The following is a 19,510-nucleotide window of genomic DNA, read 5'->3' on the forward strand; positions in this document are numbered from 1 at the left end:
AAGAATGATGGGCAAGGATGCTAAAGTTGTAGGTCATCAAAGAGGCATGTGACGCAATAGTCGGTTGGAAGAGGGGGCGTGTAAGATAGGCGTGCCTTCTCTGGTCGTGTTATAGTCCAAGCCAGTTATATTTCGCATTCGACATGAGGGGACGGCTCGACCCGCCCATTCAAGGCTGGCTGATCTCTGGCACGCTTTTGTTCAAACTCAAGTCAAGTAAGTCATAATCGCCTGCCTACCCTTTAGTTTAGCTACAACACTGTAGTATGTGAATAGTAGCAGGCAACACGAATTTCGCTCCTCATATTGATTTCTTTATATGTCTTTTATTTACAATATTCATGGTTTTGTCAGCCAGTAGTGGTATTTAGGCTTCAAAGTAGATACATTGGTATTTTAGTTAGCTTGAGATAACTTGCGCAACGACTTCAGATACGAGCAAAGTCTCGGGACAAGGCAACAACTAGACTTTTGGAAGGACAGATTTGACATAACTTTCAGACTAATTTTCACCAGGTTGAACTCTTCGATAGCTTCTATGTTCCTTCTATAGGCTAGTGTTGGACAGTTCTTTTGGCGTATGTGTCTGTTTGTCATATTCCCTCTGGAAGTCTATGGAGAGAAGCTGTTCAACTTGGATGTTATCCTCACGCGACTCTGGATTTAGTTACGTACTGTGAGACGCACACGCGTAACCCCAGAGGCCAGACGTTGAATGTTGACTTTACGACAAGAATAGTCGAAAACACCTGACTTGACCCGATTTGAATGCCTGTGCAAGGATTTTGTTGGTTTCTGTGCTGCAGGCAGGGTTTCAATTTGCTCGGACGGGACTATGGGGAGAAAGAGGAGGAAGAATCTTTTGAGTTGCGCAACAAGGAGGATCTGACTTGCAACGGACGTGTAAGTAACCTTATCTGCATGCATTATTAGTATTCCCATGTTAATATGATTTGTCTGCCGCCTCCTCCCCTATGATGCAGTTATACGTCGTCGTTAAGACCTGTCATACGCATCTATGCACAGCCTATGTATTATTCTCATCTTCATGACTACTAAAGAACAGCCAATATGTCAGTCAGATGGGATTGTGCTACATAGGGGGACATACCAATTCATAATAACACACCACAATGGCTGACGCTACATGTTTATAAAAAGTATTTCACCTGTATGGAACACGTTTGAGAGTACACAAAGTAGAAATTGTATTTGAATCTGATTGCTTACTATGACACATCTACATGTTACACACTGCTTTGTTAAAGCAACGCAGTGTGACAAAAAACAACAACACAGAGTTACACGTGGGATTAACAAAGTACAGTCAATAGCAATAGAAACATCTATATACAGTGTGTGCAAATGGAGTAAGGAGGTAAGGCAATAAATAGGCCATGGTAGCGAAGTAATTACAATTTAGCAAATGAACACTGGAGTGATAGATGTACAGATGATGATGTACAAGTAGAAATACTGGTGTGCAAAAGAGCAAAAAAAAGTTCATAAAAACAATATGAGGATGAGATAGGTAGTTGGTTGGGCTATTTACAGATGGGCTGTGTAGAGCTGCAGCGATCTGTGAGCTGCTCTGACAGCTGATGCTTAAAGTTAGTGAGGGAAATATGTCTCCAACTTCAGCAATTCGTTCCAGTCATTGGCAGCAGAGAACTGGAAGGAAAGGCGGTCAAAGGTGGTGTTGGATTTGGGGATGACCAGTGAGATTTACCTGCTGGAGCGCGTGCTACGGGTGGGTGTTGTTATGGTGACCAGTGAGCTGAGTTATAACATAGTTATAACTAAGCATAACCTACATAGCCAGCATAAATAATGGTGCAGCTTGCTTTGAAGGGCAACACACAAGTCAAATCAAATCATCAAATCAAATTTATTTATATAGCCCTTCCTACATCAGCTGATATCTCAAAGTGCTGTACAGAAACCCAGCCTAAAACCCCAAACAGCAAGCAATGCAGGTGTAGAAGCACGGCGGCTAGGAAAAACTCCCTAGAAAGGCCAAAACCTAGGAAGAAACCTAGAGAGGAACCAGGCTATGTGGGGTGGCCAGTCCTCTTCTGGCTGTGCCGGGTGGAGATTATAACAGAACATGGCCAAGATGTTCAAATGTTCATAAATGACCAGCATGGTCGTATAATAATAAGGCAGATCAGTTGAAACTGGAGCAGCAGCACGGTCAGGTGGACTGGGGACAGCAAGGAGTCATCATGTCAGGTAGTCCTGGGGCATGGTCCTAGGGCTCAGGTCCTCCGAGAGAGAGAAAGATAGAGAGAATTAGAGAGAGCATATGTGGGGTGGCCAGTCCTCTTCTGGCTGTGCCGGGTGGAGATTATAACAGAACATGGCCAAGATGTTCAAATGTTCATAAATGACCAGCATGGTCGAGTGGCAGCTATAAATCGATGAACCAATTTCATTCCTCACCACAGAGAGGTATAGCTGGCTACACAACTCCCTGTCACCCTAGTTACCCACCTTCCTGATTTTTGCCCTGAACACCAGCTCATGAATACACTCACGGCTGGCTATGGATTCAGCAGCAGGAAAATGATGTGGAGTTGGGCCGGGGCAAGGTCTATCCATGCAAAAAAAAGAACCATGTTCCACTTTAGAATCCTATCCAAGATGGATTAAAATGGTGACATGCAGACATAGGCAGGAAGGAGCAGGCCTATGTGCACAAAGATAGGCCTAGACTAGAGGCTGTGTTAGATCAGCTTTGTCACAGAGCCCATATTTACAGTTTTGAAGTGGTACTACTACCATCATGCTGACCTGACTGATTCATTTTCCAGGATACAGGGAGTGTGTCAGGTCATTCATGTGACCTGCTCCCTCCATCACAATAAAATACAGTTCCACTGTCATGGATACAGGGCATGCAGACAGACAGAATGTGTGTTTGGCCTGTTCTTTGAAGCCTGGGCAACATTGAGTAATCTCACACAGTGTGATGCAACCAAAAAGCCTACTGTTGAATGGAATCGATCCTGTGGCCTCCGTCCACTGTATGGCAAACAAGACTGTGGCCTTGTCTTCTCCGTAATGTCAGTCTTCTAATCGGGCACAGAGAGTTCAGCATTGTCCGCCCACTTGTGAGGGGTCATTGTTACCCTGTATTGAGGTAACCTCTTCACGTCAATCTAGTACACAACGTACTGTACCCTCCTCACATGTCCATTAAAAAGGAGCTTTACCTAGAATTCATTGTCAAAGTCAGTATTACTGACCGCAGCATAACAAGCCCTCTAGTTGTAGGCCTAATTCAATATTTCTTCATGTTAAGCTTTCAGTAATATTTTCTGTATTGCTTGCAGTGCTTAGCTTGACTTGGGCAGCATGTCTTCTTCCACAACAAGAACATGAAACACCCATCCAGCCGAAATAGTCCACTCTCCCCTCCTGTACACCTCTGAAGATAGATGGTCTATATCCATTCCTATCATCTGTCCTGTCTGCCAGCTGTTACACACGTATGCTTTAGAAACTGGAGGGAGATACTTTTTTATGGAAATGGTCTTGAGTTGCGATGGATAGGCAGGTTTCTTCCCATCAGTCCAATGGCACTAACAGACTGATCTGGTCCGGAGATAAGAGGAACATCTGGTGCTCAGGGGGATCCAGAGAGGTGTCCGTACTGGAGAGTTGTTCTTGGCAAACATCCCATGTCTTGATCATTATGCACCATCTGTCTGGCAGTGATAGCTATAAAAAAAACTATCCATGGTCCATTTCCTCAATCAATGCAGGGTTATTGTAGTATGTCTCTGTTAAGGACGCTTGATGGGTTTAAAGTAAGACCCACTCCACCCCAGTGGAGGCTGCTGAGGAGAGGACGGCCCACAATAACGGCTGGAAAGGAGCTAATGGAATGGCATTAATCACATGGAACCCATGTTTGATGTGTTTGATACCATTCCACTGATTCCGCTCCAGCCATTACCACAACCCTGTCCTCCCCAATTAAGGTGCCTCCAACCTCCTGTGCTCAACCTCCCACCATATAGCATAACCCCCCCATCAAACCTAGCCATGCATATCCAGGTCCAAAAACTGTCTCCACCCCTCTTAGCCCCTCAATCATGTCTTCTCTCTGTCATTACCCCTTTGTGACTTACAGTGGGTTAAATCCATTTGAGTTCACTCACATTTTGACAGCACCCCTTTTGATTTGAACTAAACCTTCCATACTTATTTGCCCGTTGCTCAGAAAGTGACTTTTTGGACCTGAATACCAAAACCTTCAAGAGATAAAGGTGCTCAAAGTGGACCTATTTTTGCATACCCCACTATACCATGAGACATGTCTTCATCACTGGAAAAGATAAACGGTGGAGATTGATATCATTTAGAAGCTTACGAACAGGGTTGTCAAACTGTTTTATAATTTTAAAAAATTATTACATATTTGCATATGTTGTAGTTTAGACCCTATTTTACATAATCTAAGGTTTTTGTGTTGTGCCCGTCATCGGTTGAGACAAAACATGCTCTTGAATACAGGTGGGTGTCATGTTTTGTCTGATAATGTACTAAAATGAGAATCAAATAGACATTTAGACTTTCAAATAATACCACAAAGATAGTTGGAGGTCCACATATCAGAGAATGTTGACTTGAAAGGGATATGTTGTTTTACATTTTAGGCTACTGTCAATCCTCCATAGGAAATCTATTGAAATCTTTGAAGGACAGATAATATTATAGACATGACCACTTGACATTCGACGGTGGGTTGACCGGCGGCCATCTTTGAGGTAGTAATTAAAACTTAAAATTGCCATTGAATTGCCATTTTAATGGTGTACCAGCTACAGCTAGTCTGAAGGGATAGGTCCATTCTCAGATTTGTTTTCTATGATTGAAATGACAACGACGAGACAGACTATAGGGAGGAGGTCAGAGACCTGGCCGGGTGGTGCCATAATAACAACCTATCCCTCAACGTAACCAAGACTAAGGAGATGATTTGTGGACTACAGGAAAGGAGCACCGAGCATGTCCCCGTTTTCATCGACAGGGCTGTAGAGGAGCAGGTTGAGAGCTTCAAATTCCTTGGTGTCCACATCAACAACAAACTAGATTGGTTCAAACACACCAAGACAGTCGTGAAGAGGGCACGACAAAGCCTATTCCCCCTCAGGAAACTAAAAAGATTTGGCATGGGTCCTGAGATCCTCAAAAGGTTCTACAACTGCAACATCGAGAGCATCCTGACCGGTTGCATCAATGCCTGGTACGGCAATTGCTTGGCCTCCGACCGCAAGGCACTTCAGAGGGTAGTGCGTACGACCCAGTACATCACTGGGGCAAAGCTGCCTGCCACCCAGGACCTATACACCAGGCGGTGTCAGAGGAAGGCTCTAAAAATTGTCAAAGACCCCAGCCACCCCAGTCATAGACTGTTCTCTCTACGACCGCATGGCAAGCGGTACCGGAGTGTCAAGTCTAGGACAAAAAGGCTTCTCAACAGTTTTTACCCCCAAGCCATAAGACTCCTGAACAGGTAACCAAATGTTTACCCGGACTATTTGCATTGTGTGCCCCCCCGTCCCAACCCCTCTGCTACTCTCTGTTTATCTTATATGTGTAGTCACTTTAACTATGCATTCATGTACATACTACCTAAATTGGCCCGACCAACCAGTGCTCCCTCACATTGGCTAACCGGGCTATCTGCATTGTGTCCCACCACCCGCCAACCCCTCTTTTTACGCTTCTGCTACTCTCTGTTCATCATATATGCATAGTCACTTTAACGATACCTACATGTACATACTACCTCAATAAGCCTGACTAACAGGTGTCTGTATATAGCCTTAATACTCTTATTTTCAAATGTCTTTTTACTGTTGTTTTATTTCTTTACTTACCTACACACACACACACACATACCTTTTTTTCTCTCACACCATTGGTTAGAGCCTGTAAGTAAGCATTTCACTGTAAGGTCTACACCTGTTGTATTTGGCGCACGTGACAAATAAACTTTGATTTGATTTGACCCACCCTGTATTCAACAGCATGTTGTGTCTCAACCGACGGCGGCACAACACAAATACCTCAGAGGATCTGAAGTAGGGTCTAAGCTACAACGTATGAACAAAATCGGAGTTTACACGTTTTTAGATAATTGACGTTAAAGATTTTTTTAAAATATATACATTTCTATTCAAAACATTTTTGGCAAGAAATTATGAAATAGTTTGACAACTCTGTTTGTAAGCTTTTGAAATTAGTTCATATGGATTTACCCAATAGTGTGCTGCACACTTCCTTTCTCAAAAGAGAACAAAGAGAGTAACCTCAAAAGAACATCCCTGTCAAAAATGATCTGATTTCACATTCATTGTGTGGCCGTCCATGTTGTATCATGTGGACTACAGTGAGCATAGGCTATGTGAATGAGTGGTGATGAGGGTTTGGCCTATTGTTCAAACCACTGGCTTTGGTTTGCTTCCAGTGACTTATTGAGGTTATTGTGTGTTCATACCCTTTCCTACAAACAGTAGGCCTCACCTCCCACTTGAGATTGTATCAGCTCCTTAACTACAACCGGACACAACTCCCGAGAAAATATTGATTATTGATTTCATGTCTACTGCTAATCCTGTTTCCTCCCGGCCTGACCCTTCTCACTGATGTGTGCTGGATATAGATACGACCAGTCAATACTAACTGCTGAGCCAACCATTAGACCTCAGCTGACCCAGACTAAGATTTTAAAAAATTTTATCCTTTATTTTACCAGGTAAGTTGACTGAGAACACATTCTCATTTGCAGCAACAACCTGGGGAATAGTTACAGGGGAGAGGAGGGGGGATGAATGAGCCAATTGTAAACTGGGGATTATTAGGTGACCGTGATGGTTTGAGGGTCAGATTGGGAAATTAGCCAGGACACCAGGGTTAACACCCCTACTCTTACAATAAGTGCCATGGGATCTTTAATGACCTCAGAGAGTCAGGACACCTGTTTAATGTCCCATCTGAAAGACAGCACCCTACACAGGGCAATGTCCCCAATCACTGCCCTGGGGCATTGGGATATTTTTTTTTAGACCAGAGGAAAGAGTGCCTCCTACTGGCCCTCCAACACCACTTCCAGCAGCATCTGGTCTCCCATCCAGGGACTGACCAGGACCAACCCTGCTTAGCTTCAGAAGCAAGCTAGCAGTGGTATGCAGGGTGGTATGCACCATTACAGCACAGACTCTGAAGGCCGTCCATCCCAAGGAAAATCAAAGGATTTGTGAACTGTAATATTTAGCTTTCCATGGTGTCAATGGTGGTTTTGGGGGTAAGGTCGGAAGGTGGGTGTCGTAGATGAGTCCTGGTCCTGGGAAAGCCCTACAGGGAAGTTCCACTGTTTACACAGTAGCCTCAGTTACGTCCAGCGTTTGACAAGCCGCACTTTGAGGCAGTAGGTCAGACCTCCCAGCCCTCCCTGTGCGTGTGTGTTGGAACATTTTCTCTCTAAAAGCTTGTTAGCTAAATGGTCCCTGCTGCTGCCAGGGGTGACCACAGCTACCCACAGGCCCGGTGGAGGAGTGACGAGTCTCCCCTCTTCTCCAGATACATCCACCCAACATCTTCACCACCACCACCATCTACTACGTCAACGTTGTCCTCTGCGGTGCCAAGAAGGGTTGTGAAGCGTAACAGCCATAATACTGAAACTATGGAGTGATGCTCTGTGCCCGGCCTGTGCTCCAGCTGAGGTTGGAGGCATGACTCAGTTGTGACGCTTGTGCAGGCTTGGCTGGCAGAGCGGTCCCTGCCTAGGCCAGTTCAGAACCTTTCCCATGCATGTTTACAATCCGGATTCAAAGAAATTGCTCTCCCAACAGCTGCCCAAACAGTCAGGCAGGCTGAGATGAATGCCTCCAGTGTTGAGATAGCCAGGGCACTAATTTTAGGAGAGGACATCCGTCATTCTCTCTCCCTTCCATGTTTCCACTTAAATCTCAGCATTCTGCTAGATGCAATATGAAGTTAGGCCTAGCTATGTTTGCCACCGGGCATTGTGCCCGTCTACAACAGCTGCCAGCATTACCTGGAAGAAGCAGGTCCAGTCCTGGCTTGCCTGAAAGTGGGTCCCGTTAACCGGCTAACGGCGATGCCTCTGCCCTCCCCTCCTCCCTCTTTATTAGAAAAGAGTCTTCAGAGGTGTTACGGTACACTGGTTTATATTTGGTTTCCGTTGCGTCGCGGCCTCACCACCTTCAGGCCACACATCTGGTCCTCAGGCTGACGTTGGCAGAGCCCGAGCATTTCATCCTGGTTACTCAGCCTCCCAGGAGAGCTGCAGGGCCAGGCAGGGGGAGGAGGGAGGAGGGTGTGGTGGTGGTGCCAGAGGAGAGCGGAAGTGAGCCACGGAACGAATACATCACGGCATCTCTCTCTCCCTCCTTCCCTAGCCCCGGCTCCAGTCCGGATGAATCATCCCCTGCCTGCCCTCTCTTCCACTCTGTCTACTCTCTCCATTCGAGATCGACTCCTCCAGACTTCTGAAAAGCACACCGTTCCCTCCTTCTTTTCTCCTTCTATCATCTTTGGGACTATGCATTTAAAGAGGTAGCTTAGATCAGTGGTTCCCAAACCGGGGGCGAGGGATCGGCAGGGGCTTTCAACATACTCTTGAAAGTTGTAATAGTGGAATGCACAAAGTGAGATTTTGAAATTGGGTAGTGCATCATCAGTTTTACTCTTGTCATATCAGTCATTGTATACATTAGAGAGATATTTATCACTTGTCCAGATAAACTAGCCCATAGATTTTGTTGTAATGTTTGAGTCATTCAAATGTCACATGAATACACATTAGACAAGGCAAAATGTACAGAATTGCAAGAAAATTAGCTTTAAAACTGCAACTTTTCTCTGCACCCCATGACAAAATGTGTAGAATTGCAGGAAATAAGTGTGAGTGAAAAAGTCTGGGAATCTCTGGCCTAGATAAACAGACAGGGGAGATAATGTTCAGTGACAGTGTTCTTTTCGTAGAGAGTACTTACTCACAATAAGACTGGGGAGGATTTATTTATTGGATTTATAAGCAGACTTCCCATATGGCAATTGGCAATCATTTCCATCACCAGTTTTCTCTCAGTCAGACATGGCAGGCTCAGGCTGTGTCTGGTGTGAGCAGAATGTCTAGGGAACGGGACTTGGCCAGTTGGTTGAGGGTCGACGAGGGCCAAGCAGAGCCAGGAGCAGGGGAGGGCCACAGCCCGCCCGAGCCTCATTCACAAATTGCTTTTCGACACCATTCAGTCATTCCTATCGGGCTCGTCTGACGTTTGCAGTACCTCTCCCTGGTTTAAACTTGAACTCAATCACATTACTCACACCTTCTTCTTATCCTTTCATTTGACCTCCGGCCCTCCGCCCGGCGTCTACCCTCATACAGAGCGCGTACTGTACATTAGTAGTTGGATTTTTCTTTTCACTTAAAAAAAAAAAAACTTTCTGAAGCACTTTGCAGAGGCAGAGTCCTAAACTTAGCAGACCCAGCAGTAACATGTGGTGTTTGAACAGCGAGGGGCCCAGAGCTGACCTGGATAGTGTTTCAGGTAGGCCAGAACCCCGGGCCGGCCAGCTGCAGGGCCTCCCTCAAGGCTGTGACTCCTCAGAGACAACATCACAGGCCACAGAAACACACAGAGCACCACGGACACGGGCCGGCTGGATCACAGGCTAGCTCTGATGAGGTTTTCCAAGGTCCCATACGCAGTAAAAGGTAAATCTCCTTTCCAGCCCCTGGCTGCAGGGCATCCAGAATAAAAAGTTCACTGTTCCAACTTGACTGCTAGCAGGGGCTCCGTGTATTCAGTTGACACATCTCTCAGTGTGCAGCAGAGAGCGGGGTGGGGATAGATGGCTGTTTAAGAGGAAAAGTACTGTACAGGGAAATGATGTTGGCCCCTCGTTGTGATTTTCCAGGAAATGAAAAAAAGCCCTCTGCTTAATCATCAGTGCAGTTAAAGTAGAAACAGGAGTCTGTCTCTACACCCTCATTTATGGGCCTAGTCTGTTTTCTCTCTCTCTCTCTCTCTCTCTCTCTCTCTCTCTCTCTCTCTCTCTCTCTCTCTCTCTCTCTCTCTCTCTCTCTCACTTACTCTCACTCTCTGTCTCTCTGTCTCTCTCTGAAAGAGGAGTGCCAGCAGTATGTGAGGGTAGGCTATACTGTGTTATAGCCTTGGTTGGTCTAGTGACCTAAAGGTTCAAGTGCTCTGGCTAGAAGTGTTTGCTAAGAAAAAAAGTGATTTATTTCTTTTGGTTTATTTTGACACTGTACCAACATTAGTCTTATGGGACTTGAAGATATCATTGTCTCATTTGTGTGTTTATATAACAGTAATAAACCAATAAAGACACATACAGCTATGTGAGATATAGGAGTGCGACCGACCACAAATATTTGATGTTAGTTGCCTTTTTCACAGAAACGACTGGATGTGAATAAAAGGGCGTGGGGGTGTGTGTTGAGCTAAAGCACAAAATAATCCTCTGTTCCTGGTTCTTATGTTAAATGAGCCTGTTTTGAATGCCATATTTCTCCCAACCATCTCACCCTTGCATGTGAAAGCCAACCATTACAAGAACAGAGCAGCTATGCGCCTGGTGTGGCTGCCAGGAAAGGCAGGCAGAATGCTATACTTTAACACACAGGGTTGGCAGGGGGGGCAAACCTTCAGGGGTGAAATCACCCCATCTAGACTGCCTGGTAGCCTACCTGGGAACCTACCATGCTAACTGTCATAGCACATTAACTAGCCTACATCAAATCTCCACAGGGTTATCTACCTTGAACTGATGGGCCCATAGCTCTCTCAGATCCCCCCTCATTACACATGTATGTTGTAATCAGGATGCAGACTCTTCCCAGCTAGCACATAACGTTATGAGAACCATACGTTTCTTAGATCTTGGTGAGAGGGTGTTGGTCCTATGGTTATTTTACATACTACCTTCCCAAAACCTTTTGGGAATGGTGCAGGATAGTTGTTTGGCTTTGGAACATTCAAAGCTCATTTACACTACTTGAACAGAACGTTTCCTAAAAGTTCAAACATGGTTACATTTAATAAAAATGTTGGTAATATTCTAGGAACGTTCTCCAACTGGTTTAACAATTGAGAATATTCTCAAATAGTTCAGAGAACATTAAGAAACAACGTTCTTCTGTGAGAATTTCAGTACTTCAGCATAACGTTTCCTATAGGTTTCCTCATGATTCTATTTAAAGTCATGTGCTTACATTGTTCTGAGTATGTTAAGAAACAACATTCTTCTCTGGGGTTTTCAGTAGTTTCAGCATAACGTTTCCTACATGAGGAATCATGGTTCTATTTAAAGTCATGTTCTCAAATAGATCAGATAACATACAAATAAGATCCATAAAAACCACAAGAAATGTTTTGTAACGTCCAGAGAACTTTCTAAGAATGTTATTTAAAAAATAATAATGTTCTGTAGCATCAACAAAACTATCTCTATCCTCTGTCTTGTTAAGCTTGTTCAGCTGTGTGGGTTGCGCCTACTAATTGGCCACACCGGATCTTAATCAGTGCTTGTTTCCTTTGAAATGGAGTCTGTTTGAATAGACTCAAATGAACAGCTTTGAATGAGTTAAAATACATGGCATGCTAGCTCCATCCTGGTGGCCCAGTGGACTAATTCCATGGAGTCAGAACAGAAGGTCATAGATTCAAAGCTCACTGATATGCCACAATAAAAGAATACATGTGTTTACATGATTAATGCCTAAGCAAATACATTTTGATTTGTGCTTGGAGTTCAAAACAGTTCAACTAAGCTAACAGTGTTATTAAAAGTCTTGTTGAAACATGTTCACAGAACCTTATTTTTATTGCCTTCAAATAACCTATAATTTCCATTCTCAGAACATTAATAAAACCTCTCAGGAAACGTTCAGGGAACCATAGTAAAACGTTCTCAGAACCTCCCTTCAACCAAAATATGAATGTTCCCAGAACAGGCGAAATGTTCACTTTCGTTCTCAGAATGTATTACCGGTCAGGAAACATATGGCTTCATTCCCAGAACCAATGGGAAACCAAAAACGTACGTGTCCACGACATTCAAGGAACCAAATGTGCTAGCTGGGTTAAGTGTTTTTTTTTTTGTTGCTTTCTTCACAGGGTCCACTTGAGGTGACTCTCTCTCAGCCGACTCGCACAGCCAATGGGACAAACGGGTAAGTTGTTTGTGTGTGTGTTCGTGGATGTGTGCGTGTGTGTGTGAGTGAGTGAACACACATTGTGCTGCTTTTAGGAAGTCAGTTCCTCTATAGCTCTTGATGTTCATGTATGATTCTGTGTACGTGATGTGTCACCAAGCACGGACATCATTAGTACTCAATCTTTTTATCTTTTACTTCCCTCTACAGAGCTTGGGTCATGGGGTTTCTCACCACAAGACTCATAGTATGCCTGACCACACATGCACACACACACATGCAGAAGTATACGTAGGATCTTAATTTGAGCCAATTTGCTACAACATAAAAGTTATCCTGCAGCGACAAGAAATGTGAATTAATGGTAATTTTTGTAGGATTTGATACATTTTTTGTAAGGGAAAATCACAAACTTCAGAAGCCTTTTAAACCTCAAATACACTACAAGTTCTCCTACAACAGGGTTATGAAATTAAGATTCTATATCTGTAGGACGCGCCAATACCACTACCAGATTCGCAGGCCATGTGTCAGCAGGACTCTCACACCGGGGTGCAAGATCTCTCACACACACACACACACACACACACACACACACACACACACACACACACACACACACACACACACACACACACACATCAATTTCTTATTTATTTAACAAGGCATGTCAGTTAATAACAAATTCTTATTTACAATGCCGGCCTACTCCAGCCATATCCTAACTCGGACAACGCTGGGCCAATTGTGCACCGCTCTATGGGACTCCCAATCACAGCCGGTTATGATACAGCCTGATGATGCCTCTAGCACTCGGGAGCCAAGACATGACGTGAGTGTGGGATGGTGGTGGTTGAGGGGGAGATGAGTGATCTCAGGCCTGCATCACACTATCAGTCAGGCATCATATCCTTATCTACCCCCTCCTCTCTCCCACCTCACTCCCAGGCAATCTCAGTCTCAGTCCTCTCAGAGCACAGACGGCGTGGTGAAAAGTCCTAGAATTATATAACGTAGCTGATGAACAGTATACATGTCTGATAATGTCACAACTCGCTACAAGAGGACAACTCAAACAGGAAAAGGAGGAGGGCTGAGGGTGGGGGCGTTGAGGGAGCGGTGAGCTGAGGCTCTCTGAAGCCTCAAGTCAGACGGGACATGCAGCCTCCTGAGGGAGCGAGGGAGGGAGGGAGGACAGGGTGAGCGAGGTGACTCAATCTCACTTCAGGGACACACCCTAGAGGGGCGAGGCTGGCACAAGCGTGTGTGTGTGTGCGTGTGTGTGTGTGTGTGTGTGTGTGTGTGTGTGTGTGTGTGTGTGTGTGCTGCCACCTCCACAGAGCAGAGAAGAGCGATAGGCCTCAGAGCTGTCACACAGGTGATTTACTGCTGGTGCTAGAGGGAGTGTGTCAAATAACTGACTGACTATAATCATCACACTAAGAATTAGATGCTGTGCTACATGACCATTACATGGCCACTGGCCACACCTTTCTAATGGCCCATTACAAAGCAGGGAGGAGACACTGACGTATAGTCACATTTATCTCAGATATATTGGCATAGATTAGACCATTTTTTAGGGGCCCATTTAGAGTCAAGTTAGACAATTCAAGGCATGAAATTCAGTCACAAGTGAATGCAGGCTAAGCAGAGTAGATCTGTATTGAAAAGCACTGCAATATTGAAGGGATGTTGAGAGTTTGTGCTATTCTGAAAGTGAGCTTCGTAGATTTCTGTCCATCCGGAATAGGAGAGTATAAGTTCCAGCAGGTCATCCCACACCTCCGTCTGTGTGCACTAACCTTTATAGCACCTTCATTTGAACATGATTAGTCATGTCATGTAGTCGTTATTGCTCATTATGAGCCCTGCAGGCTTCACGTTCTGTTCTGCGGATAGAGAGCTTCTCCTGAGCAGCTCAGTGGGCGTAGTTACATGTGTATTCACGTCCACAGTGTCTAGTGTGAAGTGAACAAAAGCCTCTGGTTAGCTAGGTTGATTAAGATGTGATACTGCAGAGAGAGAGAGAGAGGAGACAGGTGTGGGATCGGATGGGAGGGCTGGCATATGCCCATATGGGCAACATATGTCCATTTTAGGTTAGGTGTTGTGTGTTAGTTTCCCATTGCGTTGACCTACTAACCCAGAGTGGCAGCTCACCCATGGTGCCTGTCTGGTACAGAGTAGACCGACAATAGACAGACAGTAGACCGACAGTAGACAGTAGACAGTCAGTAGACCGACAGTAGGCAGTCAGTAGACAGTCAGTAGACCGAGAGTAGACCGACAGTAGGCAGTCAGTAGACAGTCAGAAGACCGACAGTAGACCGTCAGTAGACTGTCAGCAGACCGACAGCAGACTGACAGTAGACAGTCAGTAGACAGTCAGAAGACCGACAGTAGACCGTCAGTAGACCGTCAGCAGACCGACAGTAGGCAGTCAGTAGACAGTCAGTAGACCGACAGTAGACAGTCAGTAGACAGTCAGTAGGCAGTCAGAAGACCGACAGTAGACCGTCAGTAGACCGTCAGCAGACCGACAGTAGGCAGTCAGTAGGCAGTCAGTAGACAGACCGTAGTCGTCCCCTCATTCCAGCATGTGGTGCCAAGCTCAGTGTCAGCAGCAGTCAGGCCCATGATGTCTAACAGAGGCCTGTCATACAACCCCAACCCATACAGTCTGGCTGGTGCCTTTATGAAATGCCTTCATGGCCTACTGCCTGCCCCTCAAACAGGACAGGAGCCTCTCGCTCCCATGCATCCATATCTGTCTCACATAATCTCTATTTTCTCCCAACTCCTTCCCTCTCCCGCCTCAACCGAGCCCCTCGTTGGCAGCCCAGGGACAGACAGAGGAGTGGGAGGGTAGGAGACACACAGGAGGCAGAACACAGTGGGACCACTGAGGGAAGCTCTCGCTAACCCCCCTCTCTCTCTCTCGGTTTCTTTCTCTCTGTCCCTCTCTTTATTCTCCATTCTATGAAACACACTCTCTCTGTCAAGAGCATGACTCTTGGTGTGGGATGCCAGACAATGATGGCTGGAAGAGACTGAAAGAGACAGTGTTTACAACGGTCTTTGGAAGTGTATGTATGTGTGTGTGTGTGTATCTGTGTGTTCCAAGAAGTCCTTGGATGTGATCTGTGTGGTAATTGCCTGTGTGTGTCAGTGCTCCTGAAATGCATTGTTTTCCTCCTTTCAAGACATTCCCTTCCTTCACACGTACATTGTCAAAGTCACGTACACCCCCCACACACACACACACCCCTCACACATACACACACACACATGCCCTCACACACACGCATGCCCTCACACACACATGCCCTCACACACACACACACACATGCCCTCACACACAGATACACTTCCTGTCCTCTCTCTCCGGTTCCCCCCCAAAACACATTTATGCACTCCCCTCTGCCTAGTCCAGAATTCCTTGGCAGTGGTCTTGAGTAAACAGTGTATTTTTAGAGCTGGGAGGTCATATAGGCCCACTCTTAATCACCACATTCCCATTTTCCCACCAGCCCCCTCCGTCTCAGCTCAGACAGAGGCCCAGCCAGGCACACTGGAGACGGAGAGGGGGATGGGAGGAGGATAGGATGGGGACTTGAGAGAAATATGGGCCTCTTCCCTCCCTCCAGAGATTCCACAATGAGACTGTGGTCTGTGATTGCTCATTACCTACCTACAGTATGTGTTGTATTTGAAGGTTTCCCCAGAGACCGGTGTTTGTCTAAGAAGCCTCTGTGTTATATGACAGTTGCTCGTGTGTTTGTTCAGATGTCTAATAAAGTCTGGGTAACTTACATAGCTTTCACCTCTGTATATGAGCCATGGTTTAAAGCTGGACGTTGACCTCCTGGTTGAGCTCATCATAGCCGTGTGTGTTGTGCGATTAAGCTGTTTTTACGCCCCCAGTTAGCCGTATCTGGACGTTTGACCCCTCGGATCACAAATCTCAACTCCCATGTCATTTCCTGGGCTGGTTACTCAGCGACTGATGTAACATAACCCTGCACGAGAGGGCTTTGATCGGGCAACCATGGCTATGTCCTAAATGGCACCGTATTCCCTATATAGTGCACTACTTTTCAACAAAGTCCTATGGGCCATGGTCAAAAGCAGTGCACTACATAAAGAATAAAGTGCCATTTGGGATGCAAGCCATGTTCAGGAGGGCGTACTTTGTATTCTGAAGCATGTCTGTATGAACATAACAGCAGTCTGGCTCTGACCACGGTCCTCCAAGCCTCAGAGCAAGGACACTGTGTTTTTACAACTTTAATTAACGTTGCTTTAATTTGATCTCGACCAAAATCAATTACTCATCAGCTCAGCTACTCTGGCCACCGTGAGTCTGACTGACTGGTAGACTCAAGTCAGACTCTGAAAGCCCAATCCCTCATATATTTAGTCCAGATGTCGAGATCACAATTTATCTTATGTCGAGATGTCGAGATGTCAATTGATGTCGAGATGTCAATTTTCTTATGTCGAGATCACAATTTATTTATCTCCTAATCTCGACATAACAGAAGGTTTGTCGAGATCACGAGATAATCAAAAGTACCACGCATTCATTTGTTCACGACAACCACCTCATCAAGGAGCCCTGTGACTGCGTTGATCGCAATGCGCTCGTCGATGCCTGACAGGCTTCACTGTTTCCCAGGCTGCGTGCCACCCCCAAGACCACAGTCAATCGCATGCAAGCAACAACACCACTAATTTGTCTTGTCTTGTGGGTTAGCTAGGTAGTCTTGTTGGCTAGCTAGTTAGCTAGGTAGTCTTGTTAGTTGCTATTGTTAGCTAGACTAACTAATCTGACTGGCTGATCAGATTCAATTTCAGCCTCAGAGGCTTAGAAATAAGTTGGGTGCCATGTAGGCTGTTTCATAGGCAAGGCTCCTTGCAGGCAGATTAGCTGTCAAAGTGCTTTATAGATAGATGCTTATCTGATCCAGGGGTGGGCTCTATTCCTGTCAGGCTGATCAGATTCAATAGCAGCCTCAGAGGCTGATAAAACAAAATGCTGCCTTGTAAGATGTTTCATATGTAATGCTCCTTGCAGACAGCCTCTTTTTTTGTTTTTGTTACCTTTATTTAACTAGGCAAGTCGGTTAAAAAAAGGTATTATTTACAATGACGGCCTCCACCGGCTAAATACAGACAGTGCTGGGCCAATTGTGCACCGCCCTATGGGACTCCCAATCACAGCCAGTTGGGATACAGCCTGGATTCAAACCAGGGTGTCTGTAGTAACACCTCAAGCACTGAGATGCAGTGCCTTAGACCACTGTGCCACTCAGGAGCCCAGCCTCTGAGGCTGCTATTGAATTTGATCAGCCTGTCAAGAATGGAGCTCACCCACTGTAAATTTAAATATTATCCATAAAGCATGAAGTGTCCCTTACAATTATACACATATCAGTTATGCTAGCTAACAACCAGCATAGATAACAAGCTAGCTAGCTAACAAGACTACCTACAGTTGAAGTCGGAAGTTTACATACACCTTAGCCAAACACATTTAAACTCAGTTTTCACAATTCCTGACATTTAATCCTAGTAAAAATTCCCTGTCTTAGGTCAGTTAGGATCACCACTTTATTTTAAGAATGTGAAATGTCAGAAAAATAGTAGAGAGAATGATTTATTTCAGCTTTTATTTCTTTCATCACATTCCCAGTGGGTCAGAAGTTTACATACACTCAATTAGTAATTGGTAGCATTGCCTTTAAATTGTTTAACTTGGGTCAAACATTTCGAGTAGCCTTCCACAAGCTTCCCACAAGAAGTTTGGTGAATTTTGGCCTATTCCTCCTGACAGAGCTGCTGTAACTGAGTCAGGTTTGTAGGCCTCCTTGCTCGCACATGCTTTTTCAGTTCTGCCCACAAATCTTCTATAGGATTGAGGTCAGGACTTTGTGATAGTCACTCCAATACCTTGACTTTGTTGTCCTTCAGCCATTTTGCAACAACTTTGGAAGTATGCTTGGGGTCATTGTCCATTTGGAAGACCCATTTGCGACCAAGCTTTAACTTCCTGACTGATGTCTTGAGATGTTGCTTCAATATATCCACATAATTTTCTGTCCTCATGATGCCATCTATTTTGTGAAGTGCACCAGTCCCTCCTGCATCAAAGCACCCCCACAACATGATGCTGCCACCGCCGTGCTTCAGGGTTGGGATGGTGTTCTTCGGCTTGCAAGCCTCCCCCTTTTCCTCCTAACATAACAATGGTCATTATGACCAAACAGTTCTATTTTTGTTTCATCAGACCAGAGGACATTTCTCCAAAAAGTACGATCTTTGTCCCCATTTGCTGTTGCAAACTATAGTCTGGCTTTTTTATGGCGGTTTTGGAGCAGTGGCTTCTTCCTTGCTTCTTCCTTCCTTGCTTTCTATGTTGATATAGGACTCGTTTTACTGTGGATTTAGATACTTTTGTACCTGTTTCCTCCAGCGTCTTCACAAGGTCCTTTGCTGTTGTTCTGGGATTGATTTGCACTTTTCGCACCAAAGTACGTTCATCTCTAGGAGACAGAACGCATCTCCTTCCTGAGCGGTATGACGGCTGCGGGGTCCCATGGTGTTTATACTTGCGTACTATTGTTTGTACAGATGAACGTGGTACCTTCAGGCGTTTGGAAATTGCTCCCAAGGATGAACCAGACTTGTGGAGGTCTACAATTTTTGATTTTCCCATGATGTGAAGCAAAGAGGCACTGAGTTTGAAGGTAGGCCTTGAAATACATCCACAGGTACACCTCCAATTGCCTCAAATGATGTCAATTAGCCTATCAGAAGCTTCTAAAGCCATTACATTATTTTCGGGAATTGTCATACAGTGAATTGTCCTAACCGACTTGCCAAAACTATAGTTTGTATTAACAAGAAATTTGTTTTAGTTGTTGAAAAATGTGTATGTAAACTTCCGACTTCACCTGTAGCTAACTAGCTCGCTCGCTCATAAGACTAGCCAAGTTAGCTGCGTTGTTGCTCACATGCGGGAGACATGTTTGCCTGTCAGGCATTGTTCAGGGCTTAAATGCCCCATGAGCTCTTAGCTCACGTTAAGGAGCATTTAGCTTGTTACTATTCTAATTTATCAGCTGATAATGAGCTCCAAACGGAAATGAAAGAATAATAGCACGAAATGTACCATACTTTAGTGTAGCAACCAATAAAAACATATGCGCTGATCCACCGTGGGCTCTGCCTCCTCCGCCATACTGTCAATCTAGCATCAATACGTCCACTCCTATTTATAGA

The 19,510-nt window shown here is 45.1% G+C and overlaps 1 protein-coding gene across 2 annotated transcripts in view; it reads left to right on the forward strand.

The window, feature by feature from the left end:
* The first annotated feature begins 209 nt into the window (after positions 1 to 209).
* Positions 210 to 19,510, forward strand: part of LOC112258679 (unconventional myosin-X) — a 51,889-nt gene continuing 32,588 nt past the window's right edge. For both annotated transcript variants that reach the window (XM_042327413.1, XM_042327414.1), the window contains exons 1-2: positions 210 to 903; positions 12,186 to 12,241. In XM_042327413.1, the coding sequence (XP_042183347.1) occupies positions 769 to 903; positions 12,186 to 12,241 (191 nt within the window). In that variant the 5' untranslated portion in view covers positions 210 to 768. The remainder of the gene's footprint in view (positions 904 to 12,185; positions 12,242 to 19,510) is intronic.

The sequence above is a fragment of the Oncorhynchus tshawytscha genome, linkage group LG09 (genome assembly GCF_018296145.1).
Source record: "Oncorhynchus tshawytscha isolate Ot180627B linkage group LG09, Otsh_v2.0, whole genome shotgun sequence".
Classification (NCBI taxonomy): Eukaryota; Metazoa; Chordata; class Actinopteri; order Salmoniformes; family Salmonidae; genus Oncorhynchus; species Oncorhynchus tshawytscha.